Here is a 26450-nt window from a genome sequence, read left to right on the forward strand (position 1 = left end):
CTGTTTAGCTCTGCCACTGTAGTTCGAAAGGAGCCATGGGCAATATGTAAACGATTGAACATCTGCTGTCCCAGAAGACCTTATTTACTGCACAAGTTCAGGGCACTGGGGCTAGAGTGGCTGGGCTGAGTGTAGCTCCTGCTCTAAGCTCTCAACGGTGTGTCCTGAATCTTACTGTTGCCTTTTAATTTTCAGAATCAGACACAGTGCACTGTAGTAAGCCCCCCACAATGGCTCAGAGAAAGAATGTCAGACTATGTAATGACCAAAGTCAGCAGCCATACTGGTTCTACAAAGGTGACACGGTGTCTGTTTATTTGAAAGTTGTCAGAAACACAGTTTTTCTTAATGTTGATTTGTTTGGAGAAGTAGATTAGTATAAAAACAATCAAATCAGAGGGAAAGAGCACATTTTGTTGATTTATATCTGAAGGAAATGAATGGTTCTCTTTCTAAGGAAGAAAGTATGAAATTGAAAATAGTGTAGCAGGAATTAGAGTGGCCATTCTAATAAAACAACAGCAGCTTTTCTTCAGACTCATTTTAATATGCTGTTTCCTTGTCATCTTCTTTAATTTATAGAGTATGCCCTTATTTGATCGTCAGGGTGACTGAATCTGTACCTCGGCATTCCCACTGCTACTGAGAAGAGCATGTTATAGCCATTAAGTGGGGTATGGTTGGGAAAGGATGAAAAACCTCCAACTCAGGGTTTTTTGCAATTAAAAATCTTTCTTTCTTTCTTTCTTTCTTTCTTTCTTTCTTTCTTTCTTTCTTTCTTTGTTTCTTTCTTTCTTCTCCTCTAGGTTGATTTGGAATCAAATCCACAGAACAGAAGTCCTGAATCCCGTCCCAGCATTGTTTATTCCAATTCCAAATTTCCTCGAAAAGATAATCTCAACCCAAGACACATAAATCTCCCTCTTCCTGCTCCACACGCACAGTATGCAATCCCTAGCCGCCATTTTCACCCTCTTCCTCAGCTACCCAGGCCACCATTTCCCATTCCCCAGCAGCACACCTTGTTAAACCAGCAGCAGAATAATTTGCCTGAACAACCAAATCAGGTGGCACCCCAGCCAAATCAGGTGGCACCCCAGCCAAATCATGTGGCACCCCAGCCAAATCAGGTGGTCCAGCAGCAAAGCCAGGTACCTCCACAGGCCCCGCAGCCATCGCCTCAACTCTCTCCTGCATTTCAGGCGGGGCCCACCAATGCACTTTTCAATAATGCAGTTGCTCACCGACCACAGTCTCCTGCTGCAGAGGCTGTGGTTCCCGAGCAGCAGCCAACGCCCGTGCTTCCTGACGGTCACAGTCCACTGAGAGCCATCACACAGCCTGCTCCCATCCTGGCTTCACCTCTGAACAACTTTGTTGATGAGAGCTCCCCAGGATTGCCTGTAGGAGAAGCTTTGGGTAAGCTTGCCTGTCACGATGTCACATGTGAAGAGTCCCCAGGTTATTTGCTGAACATAGCATGTCCTGTACAGTATTACTGTAGGCCAAGATTGATTCATGTCTCCAAATAATGCCAGAAAGTCCAACCAGTTAGTAAATATAATCTGGCTTCAAGTGTTGTGTGTACATATGTGTATAATAATTATCCAGGTGATAGCGTTTACACCATCGTGAGGGAGAGAGTCAATACCATAGCTCTGGGCTCTGGAAAATCTAGGCTATTACTTTTGCCCAATGGAATTGTAGCTCTTTGTTTGTCTTTGTGAGGAAGGATCGGGTGCATAGATAGGGTCTTCGCACATCGTCAACTTGGCCCCCAATGGACAGAAACAACTTTTTGTCCCTGCTTCTGCAGATGGAGTACATGGAGGCGTAGCTCTGGAGACATTGAGGCAGCAGCAGGCACGGCTACAGCACTGGAGCGAGCACCGCGCCTATCTCAGCCAGGGCAGCATCCCATACCCACACCATCACCACCCTCACCTCCCGCATCTTCCCCAGCCGGCCATGGGCCTCCCCCAGCCGCCAGGGAGGGCAGAGTGGAAACTCGCCAGCAGAGTTGACGACGACGCAGAGACAACGTTCTCCAGGTATCCCAGCAGTCCAGGGCCAGCCCTGGACAGCCCCAAGTTTCCTACCTCACCCTTGCCCTTGAATTTTAAATTGGAACATTGTCTCAAGGAAATCTGCTGTTGGCTTTGTTGGTGGATCCTACAAAGTTCTCTCAGTTGATTCTAAAGTACAGAGAATTTAGATGTCACTCTTGTACAAATCTGGGCTAGTAATCTACAACTTTAGCTCCTTGCTTTATAGTCTGCTATCAAAACAAACAAGCCATCACCGCCACTGTGTGTCGTGTTTGTTTGTTTACTTAGTAAATAAAAGAATAATGAGGACAGAAGTAAACTTGTGGCTAAAACTTATTTTTTATCTAGTAGGGTGGATGTCCAACTTCAGAGCTGTGAGCTCTGAGGAGTCACTCCTGAGTGTATTTGCACTCAGCATCATGCGATGGCTGTGAACTGCTTCTTCATCCTCTCTGGAAAACACCCTCTGTTGCTATGGGCCTTAAACTAACTCTCCCCCCCTTCCTCCTTCTAGCATTTATTTGTATTTTTAAAATATACAACCCTTTTTTAAGTTGGTTGATTTGTTTATTTCCCGTGTATTTCATGTGTATTTTGCATGCATGTATGATATGTGTGTCGTGTGCTTGTCTGGTGCCTGAAGAAGCCAGAAGAGGGCATTGGCTCCTCTAGAACTGGAGCTACAGGGGATTGTGAGCCACCACATGGGTGCTGAGGCCTGAACTTGGGGTCTCTGTAAGAGCACATGTGTTCTTAACTGGTGAGCCATCTCTCCAACCTCTTAGGTATTTATTTTTATTTCCGGGTGTACAGGTATGTATGGGTGTGTATGGGTATGGTATGGATGTGTATGTATGAATTTGGGGGTCAGAGGACAGCCCATGGGGAGTTGGTTCTTCTATCATGTGTCTTCCAGGGATTAACTTGGATTGTCAGATTTGGTGGCCAGCATCTAGACCTGCTGAGCTATCTCCCTGGCCCGTGGTGGCCTTCTATCACTTCCAGTTTTCATGTTGAGGCAAGGATGGACCCTTTCATGCAAAGGTAAAAAACAGTTAGGTAATTGACAGCTTTACTGAGCATCTCCAGTTCAGTACCTGTTGGATGTCGATACTTAGTTTTGGATTAATTAATTCCAACCCTAATTAGGTATTTTGATTTGGGTTGCAGAAATCATACATGTTGTTGACTCTGCTCTTCTTAATGCAGTGGGGCCTCTCCTTTGTTTCTTCCTCATTTTTTCTTGTTTTTGTGTAGGTTTCAAGACTTACTCAGAGAGCTGTCTCATCGTGATCAAGGTGACACTCGAGAACTAGCTGAAATGCCACCACCTCAATCAAGACTTTTGCAATACAGACAAGTTCAGACTAGAAGCCCACCAGCAGTCCCGTCTCCCCCTTCCAGCACAGACCACAGTAGCCACTTTTCTAACTTTAATGACAACAGCAGAGACATTGAAGTAGCCAACAGCCCAGCATTCCCACAGCGCCTCCCACCTCAGCTATTTGGCTCCCCCTTTTCGTTGCCATCTGAACACCTTGCCCCACCTCCCCTGAAATACCTGGCTCCCGATGGAGCATGGAATTTTGCTAACTTGCAACAGAATCACTTAATAGGGCCAGGCTTTCCCTATGGCCTACCTCCATTGCCTCCCAGGCCACCGCAGAACCCTTTTCTACACATACAGAACCATCAACATGCCATTGGTCAAGAGCCATTTCACCCACTGTCATCTCGCACAGTGTCTTCCTCTTCGCTCCCCAGCCTAGAAGAGGTAAATGCCTTTTAGTGTTCTTCTGTCTTGGGATCAGTTGGCTATGAACAAACACTGCTGCTATTTACCAGATTTGGTAAAAGGAGATCTTACCAGATATGGTATCTTTAAACAGTAATCTTTTCTTGGAAAATATTTTAATGTCTACTTTTTTGTGCTATATCAGATTCTGTGTGTGGTATTGTTGAAACATGAAGCCTTTTGAAAGTATTTTATTGCTGTTTTGGCATGTTCGACATCTGAATAGTGTTGACCTTTCTACTCTGGGGGAATGGACCTTAGTAGCTTATCTTTTTATTAGGTTAATTTGATAACCAGTACTTTCTAAAGATGCTGGTTCTTCTAGTCCGTGGCCAGTTCCAGGCACCAGTTCTCCCTCTGGCCATCCTGAGGTTTCAGTGGAATGTTATTTAGGAAGCAGTAGGTACCCATTCAGACCACTTTCCTAAGTCACAACATCCTGCCAGTTGGCATAAGCTGGGCTCCTTAGTGAGTATCTGGAGATAAACTCAGCTTTCACCATAGGACTGACTCTTCCATACTCTCCACTGTCAGCAGCCATTACCGATATGCAGCGTTTAGTGATTCCAGGGAGGAAGACTTTCAAAATGGGACTGGAGAGATTGCTCAACAGTTAAGAATTCTAGGTGCTCCTGCAGAGGACCCAGGATCAGTTCCCAGCACTCACAGGGTGACTCACTGTAACTCCAGTTCAGGGGATCCGATGCTTCTTCTGGATTCTGTGGGCACACGCAGGCCAAACATGCATAAGCATAAAGCAAAAATATAACAAATTTCCAAATCATGTAATATGTCGTTGGGTAGCTGTTCCCAGTGAGCTCACAGTGACTAAGGGTGTGGCTGTTAGCTATAGTCTTTCCAAAAAACGGGATAAACAGTTACAGTTCTGCTTTTTTGAGATAAGATAGCCCAGGCTGGCCTGTCCTTTTGTGTACTTAGATAACAGGCATATCACTGCCATAACTGTCTTACCACTGTGAAACACGATTAAAATGTCTTTGCTTGAGAAGGCCTCACTGTGAGCTCAAGCTGTCCTTGAACCAGTAATCATTGTACTTCAGCCTCTTTGAGGTCTGGGATTATAGGCATGAACCCCCACACCTGGCTAACACAGATCTTTGGATGTAGTCTTCCTACGAGTCATGAGACATCCCAGCAAATTACAGTTTTGTGAGCATGAGGCCTATTCTGCTCCCCTGGCACCAGTGCAGGGCTTATTTCCAGGGCTGCCATAAAGTTGGAGAACAGAGAATCTGACCTTTACAGTACCACAGAATGGGTTATTTTTATGAAATTCTCTGGGTTTTCTTGACTGAATGTTCTCATCGGAACTGCTAGTTTTTAGTTTCCTAGCCTGAAGAGATGTTTGATGCACTTGACAGTGTTTATTGTTGTCTTTTTGGAAAAGTAGACTTTGGCATCCAGTACTGTTCCACTTTCCTGATACAGGTGTGACGTCTTGCCACTCTTGCTGAATGCACTCATAAAACTGGTGGGAACTGTGTCCCTGTTCTTCCAGGTTTCACTGTGTATACTTTCCTAAGTAACACTTCATACTGAATGCTCTACTTTAATCACTTATCCGTTATTTTGTAATTTAAGTTTTTTGTACCCTGTTGCTTTCATTGTTTGGTATTTTTGTGTCACTGTGAGTTTTATAAATACATACCTTCAGTTGTCAGTGAGTTCTTTTGCTTTGCAAAAACACTTGGTCATCTTGCTTTTGACACTAGGTTCGTGAGTGATGACTAATTTGCAGCAACTGAAGAAATTCTTTGACAAGGAAAATATCATTTTTACCACATTGTAGGTTTTGACATTTTCAATGTATTAGGGTAAGTTCTGTGTGTTCAGAATGGTTTTGCATGAATCATCTCACACAGTGACTGGCATATGTTCTCACTGTTTATTTCCAACCTTTTAAAATAATTTCCTTAACTTTAACAATACAAAGTAAGTTACTTTCTTCCCTACTGTGGATTCTTTTATTGCCAGAAACTTGGCAGATTCATCTGATGAGATGAAAACACTTGTATGTTAGTCTAAGTTACCTTGAATGGAGATTTTTTTCTTCTTCTTTTTTTGACTAAGTTCTTGGTTTTATATTTAGCTTTTGAGGTAAGATTTTGCTGTGTAGTTCAAGCTGGCCTTAAACTGTGGTCATCCTACTGACTCAGCCTCCCTCATGCTGGGATGACAGGCGTGTACCACAAATACTCAGCTGTAATTTTTATCTTCTTTGGAAAAATGAAATGCATGGCCAATATAAAACATAGAAGCTAGAAAAAAAAACACCTAATTTCATTACATAAGAATAGTTATCATAGCATTTTATACCATTAGCCTTTCCTGGTGTCCATAGATAAGAATTGTGGTGGGTTAACCTAAGGGGATTGATTAACTGTCATGGAAACTGGAAACAACCATACACCCATTGTTGAGTCCTGCACAGCCCCATCCAATATGCCTCTCCCTGAGATCAGGGCACTCTGAATAGGACCCTAGTCTTACAGCTTTTGTGGTTCTGAGAGTAATTTAATTTGTATAACTAAGGCTGCACCTCACTGGTTTTCCTTCTTCACCCCAAATTCAGTGGAAGCTGTGGGTGATCTTTAGCTGTGTGGATGAGGCTGGCACACAAGATGCTGCTTTTGGTCAGGCAGACCCTGACCATTCTTAGCTGGCGATAGATTAACGAATTTCTCCAGTTTGACTTCAAATGCTAGTGTGAGTTTGGGATCATGGTTTAATTTCCCTCCAGATATTTAGCTAGGTATCTTCATACCTTCACTAGCTTGTGGTATTATCACTAACTAGAAGTAGCTTCCCTGTTAAATGACAGATTCTTTATATAGCATTGTATTCTGTTCCAGTTTTAGCTGGAGACAAAATGCAATCAGAAATCCATTCTTAGCTTTGGGGCCTCTGAGGGCTCTATTTCTAGTGATTTTGGCTCAATTAGAAGTATTTCAGCCGGGCATTGGTGGCGCATGCTTTTAATCCCAGCACTCGGGAGGCAGAGGCAGGTGGATCTCTGTGAGTTCGAGGCCAGCTTGGTCTCCAGAGCAAGTGCCAGGATAGGCTCCAAAGCCACACAGAGAAACCCTGTCTCAAAAAACCAAAAAAAAAAAAAAAGTATTTCAAGGCTGGAGAGATGGCTCAGTGATTAAGACCAGGGTTCAGTTCCCAGCACCCCTATTGTGGCTCACAACTGCCTATAACTTCAGCTTCAGGGGATCATATGCCCTCCCATGGCCTCTGCAGGCTCCTGCATGCATAACTTAAAGCATTTTTTGAAGGCTCATTTTTATTTGTGTGAAAATGCTCATTTTGCATGGTAACTGTGTGGCCTCAGCTCTGAAGAAGAGGGTGTTTTTGAGCATGTCCTGTATGGAAGTCACTTTCTGCTCTTTGTGCTCGTTTTCTCCTTCAGCTTCTCTGCCCTGTCCCAGAGTGACACCCTTAACTTAGATGAGACTCAGAGGTGGAACCTAACACAATTCTTTGTTTCTATAGCACATACATACAAGAGGCAGAGACCATTTTGTGGTTTTCTAGTAGGAAAGTTTAGAATATCTTTGTTAACTCTTTCTTAATATACCTCTAAAACTCCTTTTAGATTTCTATTTGAATTATATTCAACTTAGAGCTTAAATGGGAAGAAATTTTATCCCTGGAAATTCTTTCAGTTTCTCTCGTAGGAAATGGTACTCTCTCCCTCTCCTCACTACCCTGTGATTTTGTGTGTTTCCCTTTAAAAATTCTGTAGTGTCTTCATTTCTGGTCCCTGTAGGATAATGTTGCTTTGTTTTATGCCCTGCTCACTATCATGAATGCAAGCTTCTTGCTTTATATCTTTCGGGCATTTCATTTTGAAAGATAAATCCTCCTTCTCCTTAAGTGGCCATAGATTTGTCAAGTTAACCCTTCCATTTCCCATAGAGTGTGTGGTGCTGAGACTGACACAGAGCAGTTTCCTCCTCAGATATGCTTCCCTCTGAAATAGTCTGATTAAAGAAATAATGGAGAAAATGAGAAATTCTTTTCAGATTGTCACTGTACCAGTCAGATTGCTTTCTGAAATTGCACATTTTTGTCTGTAGTGATGATGTTATCATAAAAGCCTCATTAGAGAATTGGGTCCCAGCTGGGGGTGTGGCTGGTGGTTGAGCACTTGCTTAGCATGCCGAAGACCAAGGGCTCAGTTCTCTGGAGGCAGTGACAACAACGACAGTGCTCCTGGGCTGCTCATTCTGGTCAGCTGTCAGTCAGCATTAGAGATGACCTGTGCCTCTGCAATGACTCTGCCTTGAAATGTTTCTTGTAGGTCCTAGCTTTGAAACAATTTACTTATTTTCATTTTTCTCTCTAGCACCTGTATTTTTCTCATTACTTACTTTGTATTTCACTACACTCTCCAGCCATTCTTGCTCCTTAGAGCTAAGTATCATCATAATGGAGAGCTGTCATATAGACAAAGGGTTGGTAGGATTTGCCTCTCCTCACTGTAGATGTACATATTGATAGCTTGTGATTTGGGCAGTGTAACCAGCTGGAAATGTTGCTGTCTTCTTGGCTCAGTAAAGGATGGTGTCCATTAAACCTCCAGATCAATAAGCTAGACCTCCATTCATGCCTAATCATCAAAGCTAGTTATTAAGATGAGATGTTGAGCTTTAATTAAAGCCCCTGGCACCGTACTTAATGTGATTTGGAATTCCCACTAGAGCACTTAGTTTTTCCTTGGTGATTAGCTTTGGTAGCATAATTATAAATATAGAACTTTAATTAATATGCTAACCTCTCCCCCAGTTATTTATTTATACACACCCATATGAAAGGATTTGCTAACCTTAACATTACAGATATGTCTTAGAGTAACAAGCAAATTAGGAATTTTACTTAAATTGACAGTTACCTTATAGCAATTTATACACAAATTTAGTAATCTTTTTTTTTTTAACTTAGAGTTCATATAATAAATTGTTTTTGAAATGTTAGCATTACATTTTAATATTTAGAAAGAAATACTAGCAGTAAAAATTAAAAATAGTGATATGTTTATTGATCCAATGATGTCCTGGTTCAACATGGAGTATTTTAAAAAGATTTGTTTTTGTTTTGTGTTTTTGAGTGGTAGCTTGTGTGTATATATATGTGCACTGTGTTTATACCTGGTGCCTAAGGAAGCCAGAAGAGAGTGTTGGTTCCCTGGAATTGGAGTTGTAGATGGTTGTGAAACACCATGTGGATGCTGGGAACTGAACCCTCGTCTCTGGAAGAACAATAAGTGCTCTAAACCACTGAACTGTCTCTCTGTCTCCAAAGATCTTTTATTTAACCCCTTGTTTATTATCATCATTATTGAGTTACTGGGAATTGAACCTAGATGCTCATGCATACTAGACCAAATACTGCCCCTCTGAGCTATATCCCCAGATCTGTTTGTTTTCATTTTAAGAGAGAGTCTTAGTAAGTTATACAGGCTGGCCTTGGACTTGCTACCTATAGTCCAGTAGGGCTTGAACTCCTGCCTTAGTCTCTTGAATAACTGGGATTACAGGCTTGTCCCAACAGGCCCATATTCTTTAAGAAAAATTTTTATCACATGTATTTTATTTATTTGTGTGTGTGTGTGGGGGGTAGTAGAGAGAGGGGGAGGGAGGGGAGAGAAGGAGAGAAGGAGAGAATTTAGGCCATAGGATAACCTGATGGAGTCATCCTCTGTGGGTTCTGGTATCAAACTCGCAAAGCACCTTTACCCACTGAGCCATCTCACTAGCAACTGAGGCACAAAGACTCTGTCAGGCTCCTGTTAATGAAGTTATTAATGAATTTAAAACTCATCCTGATAGGAGTGTAGAGGAAACAAGGAATGACTACAGTTCTCAGAACCAATGCTGGGGGAAAGCCAATGTTCTTGGGACAAAGAACTACATTTTTAGTCATTTAAAATTTTCCCTTTTTGTGGTGTGGGAGGAGCAATTCTTCAATTTTGGAAATCCATTTCATTCTAGCTGCTAAATTCTTGAATATTCAGATGACTAATTCTGAGACCTCAAATCTTAGAAATGAACAATAAGAATTAATTTCTCAGTACTGTCTAAGGTATGAGTGAAATTTCTGTGATACTTTTTTTTTTTTAAGCTGGAATCTTAATTGTGGTCATTTTGATCCTTCAGAGATACAGCACATTTTTCTGAATTTGAAGGGTGAACCTCTCTATGAATGTGTCCAATCCAACTGGCTTTGTCTACTTGTAAGAGGCATTCTGATAGCCTGCCTGACCACATTGAAGAACAGTCAGCAGAGTCAGGGAAAGTCAAGGCAGTCCAGAATGCCACAGTGATGCACACAGACTTCTTTAGTGGTAGTGTTGTCTTGGTTTGATGTCTCCTCTATGACCTGCTGTTTGGGTGTAGGAAACCCTGTTAGCAAATTCACAAGTGTCCTTTCCTGAGATATGCTTTCCTGTTATGGACCCAAGCCGATGACTACTCTGTGTCAGAGAGTCATGGCTATTTCACTGTACTTGTCTGTCACATTGCTGATTCTTTCATCCTGATTTTCTTTCTTTCCATACCTTTGTAGCAAACTGTAGGTACATTGTTTTAAACATAAGATGATAACCTTATGGGGATTTAAAACTGTAGGCATATGATTTTAAACATCAGATAACTTCATGTGGATTTAAATTGTTAGTAGAACATGAGCGTGTTCCATAGTTGGAAGTTTCTTCTTCAAGTAGTGAGAAAATTAAAAGATTTATTTAAATAAATAATCAGTTATTAAATATGATGTTATAAGACTTTTTGTGACACAGAAAGGTATCTATGACTTTTAGAAAGATTTATTTTTATTTTATGTATATTAGTGTTTTGATTACATGTTTGTAAGTTGCATGTTTGGTGCCCACAGAGGCCCAAAGAGGCTTCCAGATCTCTTACAGCTGTGTTATACATAATTGACGGCTACCACGTGGGTATTAGTCCTTTGCAAGAGCAGTAAATGCTCTTAACCCGAGTCATTTCTTCAGCCTTTCTCTGTGACATCCTAATGAGAATTTACCAAGCAGATTGTGACAGGGTTTTGTTCTCAGTGAATGTGTATATTCACACGCATGTAGTGACGTGTATATTCACAGGCATGTAGTAACATGTATATTCACACGCATGTAGTGAACATGTATATTCACAGGCATGTAGTGATGTGTACATTCACAGGCATGTAGTGACTTGTACATTCACAGGCATGTAGTGATGTGTATATTCACAGGCATGTAGTGACGTGTACATTCACAGGCATGTAGTAACATGTATATTCACACGCATGTAGTGAACATGTATATTCACAGGCATGTAGTGATGTGTATATTCACAGGCATGTAGTGATGTGTACATTCACAGGCATGTAGTGACGTGTACATTCACAGGCATGTAGTGACGTGTACATTCACAGGCATGTAGTGACGTGTATATTCACAGGCATGTAGTGACGTGTACATTCACAGGCATGTAGTGACGTGTACATTCACACGCATGTAATGACGTGTATATTCACAGGCATGTAGTGAACATGTATATTCACAGGCATGTAGTGATGTGTACATTCACAGGCATGTAGTGACTTGTACATTCACAGGCATGTAGTGACGTGTACATTCACAGGCATGTAGTGACTTGTATATTCACAGGCATGTAGTGACTTGTACATTCACAGGCATGTAGTGACGTGTACATTCACAGGCATGTAGTGACTTGTACATTCACAGGCATGTAGTGACGTGTACATTCACAGGCATGTAGTGAACATGTATATTCACAGGCATGTAGTGATGTGTACATTCACAGGCATGTAGTGATGTGTACATTCACAGGCATGTAGTGACGTGTACATTCACAGGCATGTAGTGACGTGTACATTCACAGGCATGTAGTGACGTGTACATTCACAGGCATGTAGTGACGTGTACATTCACAGGCATGTAGTGACGTGTACATTCACAGGCATGTAGTGACGTGTACATTCACAGGAATGTAGTGACGTGTACATTCACAGGCATGTAGTGACGTGTATATTCACAGGCATGTAGTGAACATGTATATTCACAGGCATGTAGTGACATGTACATTCACAGGCATGTAGTGACGTGTATATTCACAGGCATGTAGTGAACTTGTACATTCACAGGCATGTAGTGACGTGTATATTCACAGGCATGTAGTGACGTGTATATTCACAGGCATGTAGTGAACTTGTACATTCACAGGCATGTAGTGACGTGTATATTCACACGCATGTAGTGAACTTGTACATTCACAGGCATGTAGTGACGTGTACATTCACAGGCATGTAGTGAACATGTATATTCACAGGCATGTAGTGATGTGTACATTCACAGGCATGTAGTGATGTGTACATTCACAGGCATGTAGTGACGTGTACATTCACAGGCATGTAGTGACGTGTACATTCACAGGCATGTAGTGAACATGTATATTCACAGGCATGTAGTGATGTGTACATTCACAGGCATGTAGTGATGTGTACATTCACAGGCATGTAGTGACGTGTACATTCACAGGCATGTAGTGACGTGTACATTCACAGGCATGTAGTGACGTGTACATTCACAGGAATGTAGTGACATGTACATTCACAGGCATGTAGTGACGTGTACATTCACAGGCATGTAGTGACGTGTACATTCACAGGCATGTAGTGAACGTGTACATTCACAGGCATGTAGTGAACATGTATATTCACAGGCATGTAGTGAACATGTACATTCACAGGCATGTAGTGACGTGTACATTCACAGGCATGTAGTGAACGTGTATATTCACAGGCATGTAGTGAACGTGTACATTCACAGGCATGTAGTGAACTGTATATTCACAGGCATGTAGTGACGTGTACATTCACAGGCATGTAGTGACGTGTACATTCACAGGCATGTAGTGAACATGTATATTCACAGGCATGTAGTGATGTGTACATTCACAGGCATGTAGTGAACTGTATATTCACAGGCATGTGGAAGAAGATGCAGGCAGGGTTTGGTTTCCCCACTTTGGTAATGTGGCTGCTGAGGTGAGGGTCAGGTCTCAGTCTGACCTGACGATTGGAGTTCCCAACAACTTCCCTGGCCTCAACGGCTGCTGATGGCTGTCCCTTTTAGTCTTTTGTTTCATTAGGATGACAAATAATATTTTTTTAAAAAAATTAAATTTCTTCTGTATTTTTCTTATATGAAGGAGTATTATCATCATTGAATACTAGATACTAAAATATAGTCTATCTGGAAAAGGCAAATAAATGCTTAATTTATGTCCTTTACTCATTTTTAGGGTAATAAATCAGTGCATTATCAGGATTCAAGGATGGTGTAGAAGCCTTTTTCTCCTTGTTTTCGCTTTGAATATCATTCTGAATCAAGCATTGTTAGGTATTTGAATTTTTAGCACATTGTAGTTACACTTTTTGATATCTCATTCTGTATCTGGCCACTAATCTTTTAAAAATCCCACCCTGGTTCCTGTTTTCCAGATGTCTGAGTATAAAGCAGATCAGTGGCTTATTGTGTGTTAGAAAGTAAGAATGCAGTGTCTGAATTCATGTGTTGCTGCCCCAGCAGCATCAGAGGAGATATATAATGATTAAAGTAGAAAAGAAGCAAGATCTCTGATAAGAAATTCCAAGCCTCTACCTTAAGACATTCTAAAGGAAGAACTAGACAGATTTCAGTATGGCTAACTACAGAAAACAATGGAGAAGAGTCCATGAAGCCCGCAGTTGGTTCCTTGTAAATGTAGATAGCATTTAGTGAGAATAGCAAGGGTCTAACTTTCTTCTACATGCTGCTCTATCTATCTCACCCTCCATGCTAAATCTGTATACCTCATGTGTACCACTGGGTAGCGCTGGAACTCTTTTGCTTTGAATCCCATGAATCCATGAATTGAAGGCCCTGAGGTCTGTGGACTTCTGAGGCTGCTGAGGGTCACGGTGGGATGCTGTGCTTCATCTACCAAATGCTGGTTCCCTGAGTTCTTGCCTGGAATCCTCCAGATACATTGTTGACTCACTTGAAATGAAGGTATTCCATTGCTCAGACTCCCATTGTCTCATGTCTGCCCTAATGCAGACAGGTTAAGAGGTAGTGTCCCTGAGTAGGTAGGTCCTTGAGTAGGTAGTGTTCTTGAGTAGTGTCCTTAGTAGGTAGGTCTTTAAGTAGGTAAGTCCTTGAGTAAGTAATGTCCTTGAGTAGGTAGGTCTTTGAGTAGGTAGGGCTGTAGACATCAGATTATAGAAAATGGATTTTTAGTCTTCTGCAACCCTTAAGATGGAGAATCAGAATCTCAGGGAGAATTGAAGTAGGATAGAAGGACAGGGAAAATTATGAGGACATGAAGGGAAAGGAGTCTTTCATGGTGATTGCTAGGCTAAAGGCTGTAGGTGTCCAGCCCTACGAAGGGCAGGCACAAAGCCTGAGCTGTTTCCTCCAATTGGAAAACAAGCTGAGACCCACGGTCTCAGTTGTGTCTATTCTGCTGAGTGCCCCCCAATCCTCATACTTTAGTCTGTGTTGAGATATTATTAGCCCCCTTCCCTGACCCCAGAAAAGATTGACAAGAAGAAAAAAAGAGAAGCCACTGACTACTGATACAAGGAACAAAAGGAACTATGTCATTACAGACTAGGTGTCTTTGAAAGGATTAATAATAGGAAGGTTGCAAACAGTTTTCAAGAGCTTAGGTGAGATGAGCCACATCCCCGAAGTCCACAAACATTCAGAAACTCTCCAGCAATGAAGTAAGTGTCGTAGGAATGGTCATATAGCTGTTAAAGACTGGAGTGTATGGTTAAACACTTCAAGAGATAGCTCTCTTGGGCTAGAGTTGTTTCACTACTGAATTTCTCCAAATATGTAAAGAAGAAAATTCATCAATCATAATCATTGCCAGAGAATGGAAGGGAAAACTTGTCAATTTATTGCATAAAGTCACCATTACTATTTCCAAAGCAAGACAGACAGTAAAAAAACAAACAAACAAAAAACTATAAGCTGATATCTATGGCAAGATGTAACTCTCCTCAACAGAACAACAAATTGAATTCAGCCAGGCATGAAGAGAACAATACACCATGACACCATGCAGCTTATCTGGCTGGTGCAGTATTTGAAAGTAAAGCAGTGTATTAACCTACGGTGTTAACAGTCTGGGAACAGATCACATGATCATATCAATAACTATCTCACTTCTGAAAACAAAAACAACCCACCATCCTCCTTACCCCCAACCCATACACATTCACACAAAGTAGAAAGTACAGCTGCTGAAAGGCCACCAGTATGGTTGATGGGAAGACAGAATTAGAGAGAGGTTAGGAGGATTAAGTCACAGTGGTGTACCCTCAGTCCCAGCTGCCGGCACGCTGAGGATCACTTGAGCCCAGGTGGTCAAGGCAAGCATGGGCTAGGTGGTCAGACTTGTCTGTGAAAGAAAGATGGGGAAGCGGGATGGAGGGGATGGGGGGTTGATGAGCCATGAAAAGAACAAAAGAAGAAGGGAGGGAGGAAGGGGAGGAGAAAGGGAAAGGAAGAAGGAAAGGAAAGAGAAAAGGAAAAAGGCAGCAGGGTGGAGTGCTTGTTGGAGGTTGCAGTCAGTGAATTAAAGCAAATAAAGGTTCAGAATTGAGACAGAAAGACTAAAATGGCCCTAACTTCATTTGCTGTGTGTTCCTTTGCTCATAGCCACCTTACCTTTGAGGAACAGTGCAATGAAGATGGCTTTCCACAAGTTCACCTTCATGTATGCAGTAGCTGTACCTGTAGACCTTGTGTTTTTTTCTTTCATTATATTTATGTAACTTTCTGATTTTCCTTTCCCCTCATTGATGCTGCAAGGTTCCTGTGTCTACCCATTGTCTGTACTACTGTTATAGGTGCCTGTTAAAGACAGGGCTTATGAGGTAACTGGCTGAAGTCCAGGTGGCTATTTGCAGTGTTCCATGTCACGGGGGCTCTTACAACCTGCTCTTTTTGAGGACCTGGCCAATATTAGTGCATTAGCATTCACAAATAAAGGCTCAAGAGTACGATCCCCTACAGACAGCAACAGGGCAGAACTCCCAGTGTGACAATTAAAAAACACTCCATCTTCATTTCAAGAGCTAATTGTCTCCCTTACAAAAATGACTTCCAAAACCATCTGATCAGTCACTCAAGGGTTGTCTGGCCTGGAGGACAAGCACTTCCAGAGGGTTGGCTTTCTGTTAATCACCTTTGAGGTCTGAGACAAGCTTCAAATGTGCTGCTTGAATTTACAGTTGACCCAAAGCCACAGTCTCAAGGCACAGTCAAATTCAGAATGGTTTTGATCATTGGAAAATGTTTTCTTTAAAGAGCATAATTAAAGGTGATGTAAATGTTCTAATGAGAAACAGGATGTAGATAAAATACACCGGGGAAAGGGAGTGGTCTAGGTGGCAGTGGCTCCTCCCTTTCCCAGGCACAGGTGTTGTCTGGCCTGCCACTCTGTTCCACCATCTCCTGCCCACGTAGTGCCCCTCTCTGATTTCTATCCTAGTGGGGTTTGTTTGTGGACTTAAACTGATGCTTACACCCAGCTCCTCCATGTCCTGGCCTGATGATGCCCACCATGTTTCTCTTGCAACCCCCACGCCATTGTGCTAGCACTGTGCTGGTCAGCACCTCCCTTTTTAGTCTAACACATACTTGCAGTGATGGTGAAAGATTTGTCTGAATTACAGTGGACCTCAAGCTGAATAGTGGATTTCGCTGTTATCTGGGAGAAGAGGTGGACGACTAAAAACCACTGTGTCTTTTGTGACCAGATGTAGGTCTTTTATTTTACCACAAAACAATGGTAAAAACAGTTGGCTCTTCACCTGCACCAGGAACCAACTCGAACATCCTACATTCATTCCTAGCTTATTCCGTGCCCTCTGCAGTCCCAAGAGGAAGTTGGGGTAATCTATTACGGAGGTGAAGTTGGCAGGAGGTTAGGCCAGTTGCCCAACGTGACATTTGCAGGTCTGAGGCAAGGCCTGAAGTCTGGTCCTGCTAGGCAAGTTCTGTGCACTGCCTGTCATTGCAGCTGATACCCAGAACCTACCTACCACAGTCAGGCCGGAAGGAACCAGAGAGCCCCTAACTAACACTGCATCTTGACGTGGGGGGCAAATGGCCCTTGTTAGGAAGGCAAAAGAGTTTGGCTTGTACATTTGAGGACATTTAGAGAGAGGAGGAGAAGTTCATAAGTTGATCAGGTTTTAAACTCTGGAAAGAATATTGTGGAGAAAGTCATGAGTATTCTGTATCAGCTGACTAAGTGGGGAGACACACACTAAAGCCTGGTAAGGGTGCTTATGCTGGAGGAGGCGGATCTTGCCAGCAGGGCTGAGCAGAGCAGCTGAAGCTGGGACGGTCCAGGAGATCAGTCTCAGTGACTTCTGGCCCAGCTCTGTGGGTCAGCTGATTTGGGACTCAACTCATACACAAGCTCTGCTGTTCCCTGAAATAACAGTATGACTTTGTAGCTGAGGACAGTAGGGTACAGGAGCCATAGGCTGGCAGGTACTGCCACAGGACCGAATAGAGAGGGACAGTCCAGAGATGAGTTTCAGAGCCAGGTCTCCTGACACCATGTTGGAGTATCTGCTCCATTTTAAATGGGAGAAGGTGAAGAGGAGAGAGCTTTACACCACAGCAGAGAATTTCCTTGCCAATTGGTCCCTGTTTTGTGAGGGTAGGTCACTGTAGGTATGGAGGTGGCTGGACTCACCACACACCCTTTTCTTTGTGTAGTATGAGCCCAGAGGACCTGGTCGGCCCTTGTACCAAAGAAGAATTTCATCTAGCTCAGCCCAGCCTTGTGTGGAAGAGGCAAGCACTCCTCAAGGCAGCCTGGCTCAGGGCAAAGAACTACAGGACCACAGCCGCCCACCTGCTTTCAGCTACCCAGCCCCTGAGTCCTGGGCCAACACCACCTCGTCTGCCCCCTACCAGAACATTCCGTGCAATGGACCCAGCAGGACAGCTCAGCCCAGAGAGTTGATAGGTAAGATGAATGGGTGAGTTTCCAGAAAGCAGTGATTTCGACTCCTCAAAGCCTGGATATTTATTGGCTGTTTCCTGTCAGTCCTGTCCTCAAAAGCCATTGTGTACTTGCAAGGATACATGAGAGTCTCTCTCTCTCTCTCTCTCTCTCTCTCTCTCTCTCTCTCTCTCTCTCTCTCTCTCTCTCTCTCTCCTCTCCTCTCCTCTCCTCTCCTCTCCTCTCCTCCTCCCCTCCTCCTTCCTCTCCCCTCCCCCCTTGTTCGTTCGTTCGTTCATTCGTGTGTGTGTGTGTGTGTGTGTGTGTGTGTGTGTGTGTGTGTCTGTCTGTCTGTCTGTCTGTCTGTCTGTCTGTCTGTCTGTCTGTATCTCCTCCCTCTCTCACACTCAATATAGTGTTACTTAAATTTTAAGATTAGAAACAAAAGCTATGTGTTGATGGACAATAACATTGCTTAGGAAGGCTGGGACCAAGTTTTGAAGACTTTGAAAGTCAGTTGGTGGAAATGTGATGTTTCTTTCCTCCCATTATTCCATGTTCACTTAGGTAAGCTAGGTATGTTGGTGTACACCTGGACCTCCAGCACTGAGCAGGCCAAGAGTTCAAAACCAGCCTGAGCTACATTCTGAGATCTTGTTTGAAAAAACTAAAACATTTCAGAGTAAATGTGTGTCACAAGAAATGGGAGTGACTGTATGTAACAGGTGGACCCTGGTGCCACTGGACCAGATCTAAGAGTAGAGTGTGCACAGCACATCTCTGCTGATACAGACATGTTCTGGTTCACAGTAGTCCAACCACCCCAGGCAGATAAGTCAGCACCCCTTCCTTCCAGCCGCATTGGCATTGGTTTCTGTGTATTCTCTGCTCCAGTGGGCATGAGTGCTCTTTCTGGGTGACTGTTCAGGACAGGGGTTTAATGCGTGGTTTCACATCCTGTGGGTGAAGTTATGTGTGCTTGGACTTGGGCTTTGGCTAAACTGCCCCTGCATTCCCGGAGATGGAATAACCCGTGCACAGGCGCGCCCCTGCTCCTCTGGTTAAACCCTGTCGCTGTTGTCTGTTCCCAGCGCCACCCAAGACTGTCAAGCCCGCTGAGGATCAGCTGAAGCCCGACAGCTCGGAGGTGTCCAGTTCCTTCAACTACACGGTGCTGCAGCACCTCGGCCAGTTCCCACCCCTCATGCCCAACAAGCAGATCGCAGAGTCGGCCAACAGCAGCAGCCAGCAGAGCCCAGCAGGGAGCAAGCCTGCGATGTCCTATGCCAGTGCGCTGCGGGCCCCGCCCAAGCCCAGGCCACCACCCGAGCAGGCCAAAAAGGGCAGCGACCCGCTGTCCCTGTTTCAGGAGCTCAGCCTGGGCAGCAGCCCGGGCAGCAACGGCTTCTACTCCTACTTCAAGTGACCGGGCTCTTGGAGTGTTCAGTTCCTGTTTATCAGTAGGGTTGAGGTGGCAGGCTCCTCTGTGTGCAGCCTCTGCGAAATGTTGACCGCGCTCTCACTCAGTCCCCTTGCTGCTAGACCTGCGCCTAAGTTTAAAAGTATATTCCATTATTTTGCATTTTTGATGTGAGTCAGAACTTTGACAGCTTTTATGTAGAATAAAAATATTTTTAAATTTGTGTATTGTTACATATGTTTGCATCAAGCTAGCAGCTAAGAGGTTAATTGTGCAACTATAAAAAAAAGAAAAAAAGTTTGTCTAAAATGTATTTAAAAAGGAAAAAAGTTAAGTAGCATTTACATTTATTCAATAATATTACCACATGCTGGGTTTCTGTACCAGAAATGGCCAGTTGATGTACAAATGTATGTTATTTTTGCTTAAATTCATTTAAAAATTTTTTTAAATAAAAGGGCAGCATCTTCTAAATACTTTATCAGCTTTTTTTTTTTGTTTTGTTTTTTTGTTTTTGTTTTTTTGGTGACAGGATGCTGCGTTCTAAAACTTTGAGAGTTTTAGCCTATCTGTGACATGCTGTTCTCTCCATCAGCAGGGGTAGAGATCACGGACTTCCTTGCCCGTGTATTCTGTATGCCACTGGGTTTTGAAATGTGAAAAAGAAAAGAAAACAAAACAAAACAAAAAAAACACCCCAAAACCCAGTGGCATAATTAGTTGGTTTTTTTTGTTTTTGTTTTGTTTTGTTTTTTTTTTTTGAAAAGCAACACATTCAGCTTATTTTTAATGTTAATTTGATAGTGTGTGTTTTTGTTTTTTTTTTTGTTTGTTTTTTGTTTTTTAAACAAATCATGAAGCTGAAAAATTTTTAGGATTGTTGGTGCTTAGTAGACTTGATAACTATTTTAAAACTGCGTGAGTTTAGTGGAAAAAAAAAAAAACTTCTTTCTCATTCTGCATGTGTAAGTGTTTGTAGCCTAGCCCCTTCTCCAGGGCAGCAAGAACTGTGCCGACTAAAAGTTTGGGTTTCTTTTCCTCCAGTGAAAATTTTGGTACCTTATTTGATGTTTACATTAAGATATGACATTACACATGGCAATTCTAAGATTTTTCTAGTTGTTCTGTTTGAGAAAGATCATTAAAGAAAAAAACAATGTCCAAAAGTCGATCAAATCTGGGGCATGTTTCATATCTTTTGATTCTTCTGAAATTCCCCCTTGAACTCATGAAAAATATGAAATTTCAACAACTGTCTACAGTAGTCTGCAGCCGGACAGTTGTTTTGAATGAACATTGAGAGGGAAGAAGAGGCTATCCTTCTCTTCAGTTCTTTAATGCGTTTGAAGTAATGAATGTCCTTGGTGTTCCTGATCCAGTAGCTATGATTTTATATTTCAGAGGTATCTTGAGACTACAATATATTTTTTTCTTTTTAGATTAAGATGAGGCCAGGGGATGTTTCAGAAGAGCCCAACCTTCCCAATGATCATTGAAGCATAGTTTTCTGGAAGACTGTTTTGATAGAACATTTAAAACTGGTTGACGGTGACAAGGGGAAGGTAGAATTACTTCTATCTCTATGACTAGGGGTTAGTTTTTGGCGGCCATCTATGGCTTCCTGTAACCCCCAGACAATGCAGGATAGAAGGCTGGGTTGGTTAAGGGCTAGCCAACTCTAGGACCAATGTTGCAGCCTCTCTTAAGTCAATTCCACCTTTGTGCTCAGGGCTGAGCGATGGGTACCTGACCTCCTGTCTCAGGCTGAACACCTCTTTTGGGGTTGCAGATGTGGACCCACAAACTAGAGAGGTGTTCCTGGATAGTACAGATCACAGCAGGGAAGTGGATCCAGTGAGCCAGGGCATCCATCACTCTCTCTGCTTGATGTGACATCCCCACATATTGCTGGGCATGTTTAGGTTGAACAAGACAACTTTTGCCCCAGGGCTCTGTGTATTTCTAACTCTGTGCCCAAACAAGACCCAGGACTCCCCCATGATGAGACTGTGTGTTCCATCACTGATAGCCCCCACCCTCACACATGCAGACACACAGGACAGCAGTACATGCTGGGCAAGTGTTGAGAGCCATTTTGCTAATTCAGGCAGAACTATACCGTCCGCTTTCGGTTCCTCTCTCATCAGCGGATTATTGCCTAGTTTCTGTTTCTCATACTTGAACCTTTAAAAAAATAACAGTTTTTAAATTATTTATATTTAGTTAAAGTGACATGTGCTGTGTCCTATCATTTTATATAAAAATACCGATGGTGGGACACCTTGGATGAGGAACCTATCGGGTTGCAGTGACATTCTCAAAGCGGTTATTTCTAAGAAATGACACTAGCTACTTACTTACTAGGTGACTGCTCTGTTGTGAGTGTCTGAGTGTTCCCATTTCTCTTGTGTCCATGTTTTCATGTTCTTCATACAGTGCTTATTTGAACCTGGTTTCCTCCTTCCCAGCGTTACTCCTGTCTTCCTGTCCAGGCTCGAAGGAGTCTGTACTTATGCCCAGCATCTTGTACCAGTGTTCAGCAGATCTTACCAGAAGGACCACTGTGAGTTCTCACTGCTGCTCTTTGCTGTTACTCGGGTAGTATTAGCAGGGTTAGTCAGTGTCATGAAAATACCTTATTTCATTCATTAGTTGCAATTTTTTAGAGCTCAGATGGAGCATACATACATGTGTGTGTGTGTGTGTGTGTGTGTGTGTGTGTGTGTGTGTGTGTGTGTGTGTGTATTTATGTGTTCGTTTACATACATAAGCACACTTTTTTTTTTTTTTTAAGAAAACTTGATAGCTCTGTGAACTTGATGCTCTGTGATGCCCTTTTGTTCTGGGCAGATTCTGAGGCTGTTTTATGATTTCTTTCATTTCTTTGTTCTTTTTTATCAGTGGAGTTTCCTTGTCCTTGCCAATTCTGTTGTTAGTCATTTCACTACAACTTGAGGTATTTCTTTTCCCTCTCTCCATTCTTTCCTTCGTCTTTTTCCCTTTCACTCTTTTAGGTGATAATTTATAGAGTATTCATGCTAAGTTTGGTTCCCCTTCCCCTCTTGATCTAAGAATGAATTCTTGTTGAAATTTGAACAACCTCATTCATTGTATCATGGATATTTTCTGGTGTGTTTTTCAAAGAAGTCAATTCTAGCTCGGCCATTGCTAATCATAAAGTCTTGTCCTTGATCAGTCATTAAATAATCAGTTTGACCATTCAAACTAATGACCTCAGCCTTCCTGTCTTCACACAGACATGCTTTCTGTGTGGACCAACTTGTATAAAGAAAACATCTAACTATGTGGTTATTTTTTTCTTTTGTTTCATTCTAATCAAGATTGTAGGACAAGTTCAGATTTGGTCTAAGCATCAACTGATCTCTTCTGTTCAGAGAATTGCAGGGTAAGTAAAATCAGCAAGAATCTTGTGGAATAAGCATTACCCAATTAAACAGAGCAGCCTCTAAAGCCTATTTATGAACGAGGTTTCCTTGTTTCTGAAGGCATTGCAGTCCTGGGGACGCTAGCCGTCTTTTTAACCTTGAGTTCGTATGTTGTGTTGTGTTGCCTAGTGTAGTTGATGGCTCTGTTTGATATGTTTCATTTTGAGAGCAGAATTGAAAACATAAAAGAATGTATCTCTAGTCAGGGTGTGAAAATTTTAGGTTAAATCTGAGCATTTCAACTATTGTCATGGAAAAAGTTGGATTTCCTAAAATAGTTGATTTTTAGGAGATGCCCATGTGTGAATCATTGCATAGTGGAGAGTTTTGCTATTAGAAAAGTTCTATAAAAATACATGATTAAAACTTCCCATATAGTAAAACATACATTATTTAGGCTGTTCATCCCTTCCTGCCCACTTCTCCACTTCCTCAAAGTTAAGCTTGTCTTTTCTTATTAAGTAGACATTTTTCGTGCCTACCCCTCAACATATGAAAGCCCTGCTTCTACTGTTTCCCCGTGTGTCTTCTTGCTTCTGGGTGCAAATGTCTTGGTAGATCTGACTTGTCATCTGATCGATATTCAAACTGCCCATCGATGAGAAGAAAGTGAGTGATGTTTTAGCTTGTGCTTCTTCAGAATATGACTTCGAGTGTCCCCCACATCACGTCCCCCGGTCACCAGAGCACTTGCTACATACAGTAGGCATCTTCCCATCTCCCTCTGAGACAATGAAGCTGCCAAGTTCACACTTGCCAGTTTCATCCCTGTTAAATTAGCAATCCCAAAAACCCTGGAAGGAGGGGATTTTTACTAGGGCTTAACATTCTAATAAGATACCAGAAAGTGGCAGCATGCCATCACCTCTAAGCTAGAATATCAGGTTTAACAGTTGTGTGTGTGTGTGTGTTTTTTTTTTTTTTTTTAAGTTTTAGTGTAACATTCAGACATTTGAACCTACTGAAAATACCTACTTTAGAGTGATCTTTAAAGAAACCTCATTGTTTTAAAAAAATGTTTTGTAAGGGAGGTTCCTAATAGAATCTAGACTTAGGCTTGTAAGCTGAGGTTAAGCAGCCCATTTATACAGTGGTAGCCTGAGGTTTTCTGAAATGAGTTTCAAGAGAAAGCCCGTGTGTCTTGTAGTTTCAGTCATCAGAGTGGTAGACCAGACTTTACTTGCAATTTGTTCAACAGAGAGATTTTATTTTGATACAAATATTAAACATAAAGCATAGTAAGTTTTATATAATTCTATAAGTTCATTAAACAATATGAGATTTTCAGTATGTTTTGGGGGTCTTTTGGCTATTTCTACCTCATCTGAGGTCTCTTCTGTACTTTATTTAGCATACTAGCATGTGTTGCCTGCCTTAGAATGACGTATGGGAGGGGAAATCAATATTACCTTTGAAGAAAATTTTGATTTTTATGGAATAATTGTTTTACTATTTTAATGTTTGAAACTGAAGGTGGAAAGGGTGGCAGATTATATACAGTGATAGCTATTTACAAATCTATCATATTTTAAGATTTTAGAATTCTGAGCAAGATCAAGCAAAAAAAGAAAAAAAAGGAAAGAAAAAAAAGTTAATGTGAAGCTGAAGCCAGCCTCAGCTTTCTTTCCCTGGACGGGTTGTTGAAAGACAGATCGCTGTTCCCACCCCCAGGGTGGCCACCACAGCTGTCCAGGGAGCGCACTTTGAAGACTGCTGGTCTAGAGAAAGTTGGAGGTTTTTCATTGCTTTACTCTTGGGTCATTTTAATCATTCTGACACAAAGAAGTGACCCATTCGTGGACAAAGCTCTCTCTACCTTTGGGGTCTCTGCCGTTTCTCCTCATTAGGGTGCAGGGGCGCTTTCATTTCTAGGGTGAGTTTGTGGTTAGGGACGCAGCTGCCTGGCTGTCGTCTGGAAGCTGTGCATTTGTGGGATATGCCTAGTCCCTCCACTTGGAGACAGGATTGTGGAAAGAAGCCATTGGTTGCCCCGAAGAGTGCGTTTGCACTTACTGAGGCTCTTAGTGCAGGAGTCCCTGTCCTAGAGTGGCAGTGACATGGAGCATCAGAAACATTGGATAGTCTTCAAATAATGGAGTCTATAGCTTTCAATCTTTTTCTTCTTCTTTGATATGCGTGTTGGGGGTGAGGGCAAAGAATTTCCTTTCATATTGTATGTTTCTCAGGTTAACAAAGTTATTTTGGGTTCTCTGCCATGCCAGCAGGTGTTAGGGAGAGCATGAGTGTTGTATGTGGCAGAAAAGAAGCAGTTGTTTCCAATTCCCTTACTACCTTGAAGAACTCTGTATGTTTGCAGAAGAGTTGAGGGGAACACACCACCTCCACAGCATGAGTGACTCCTAAGTCATAGCAGACACAGATGAGCAAGTTATTTTTGAGAAACTGCCTACAACAGAATAAACCTGACAGGTCTATGGATAGTTTTACATGTGTGTGTTGTGTTTAATGTTCAGCCTGGGCTGCAGTTCTGCAGGTGTTGGGCTCTGCTTCTCATTTTTAGTTTGGCTTTGAATTTACTGATACTAGCAAGAAAACCAATCTATGTTTAAGGTAATAGAATGTAGAGTGGCGTAGGCGTAGAAGTATAATCCACAGTGGCCATCCTAGAATGCACAGTTTTAGAATTCTTAGCCCCCAGTACTTACTACATGAAAGGCCCCAGAAGCTTTAGCTGTGCATTGCTGGTGTGTCCAGCACAGCTATCTCTATGCACCCCCAGCTTCTAAGGGACTTTGGTTTATTTGCGATTTGCCTTGCATGATACCACTCTGTATCTTTTGGGAGGTCAGAGGACTCTTTTGTCCAGGTTAAAGTTCCAAAGTGTCAGTTATACTTGAGACTGTTTCTCAGCAACACCTTTCCCACACATTCATATGAAGCGTCCTGGATTTTCATGTACCAGGACCACACCTGCTCCTATAAATCCGTGTATATGACATTCTGTACGTCAAGTACTGTATCTTGTTTCCGTGTCAGCCACCTGACCTGATTCTCTGAAACCCATAAAGGTACTGGTTATATGTACTAGTTGCAGGGGAATAGATGGTTCAAATACTTTCTCTAAATTATAAAGCTAATGGGGTTTGCATTATAGTAAAGGTCCTAATTGTTAATGACACAGGCTCTTTTTAATGTTTTAAAAAATAAAATTCTCTAAATGTGGTCAGCGGTGGATAGGAACTGCCACATAGTAGACTCATTGTGGGTCTTGTATGGGAAACCTTCACAAGGGAGGGCATATAAAACCACCCTGGTCCGTTTATCTTACAAGCACCACTTATTTGCATCTAATTAAGCATCATCTATGGCAAAAGTAATAACAATGACTGTGTTCCTCTGCAGTTTATCATACCTCATCTGGGAGGCCCTAATACCTAAAGAGTTTATTCTTCAAAGTAAAGATGATTTTGTATCATAAGATAACCCCAGAGCTACCCTCCAAGGCTTTTCTTTTCTCCTTTCTTCGTCCTTCCTAACTTGGTTTTGGGGTCCCCTTAGCTCATGCTACTTCCTTAGGACATGTTTTGAGTCCGGGAGTCTACAGTGTGATCATTGTCAGTGAAGTTCTTTTGTTTTAAAAGATTCATGGTAACACAAAATGTATTTTACTGCTACAACTAAAATGTATTTATAATAAAATGCCTTTTTAATAATTCA

The 26450-nt window shown here is 42.2% G+C and overlaps 1 protein-coding gene across 7 annotated transcripts in view; it reads left to right on the forward strand.

The window, feature by feature from the left end:
• Window positions 1–26450, forward strand: part of Helz (helicase with zinc finger) — a 128380-nt gene extending 101930 nt beyond the window's left edge. For 6 of the 7 annotated variants that reach the window (XM_027425844.2, XM_027425847.2, XM_027425846.2 and 3 more), the window contains 5 exons: window positions 807–1419; window positions 1817–2051; window positions 3306–3822; window positions 17678–17930; window positions 18998–26450. In XM_027425844.2, the coding sequence (XP_027281645.1) occupies window positions 807–1419; window positions 1817–2051; window positions 3306–3822; window positions 17678–17930; window positions 18998–19332 (1953 nt within the window). In that variant the 3' untranslated portion in view covers window positions 19333–26450. The remainder of the gene's footprint in view (window positions 1–806; window positions 1420–1816; window positions 2052–3305; window positions 3823–17677; window positions 17931–18997) is intronic. The other variant, XM_027425849.2, reaches the window with a different exon arrangement.

Source organism: Cricetulus griseus, chromosome 7 (assembly GCF_003668045.3).
Source record: "Cricetulus griseus strain 17A/GY chromosome 7, alternate assembly CriGri-PICRH-1.0, whole genome shotgun sequence".
NCBI classification, from domain to species: Eukaryota; Metazoa; Chordata; class Mammalia; order Rodentia; family Cricetidae; genus Cricetulus; species Cricetulus griseus.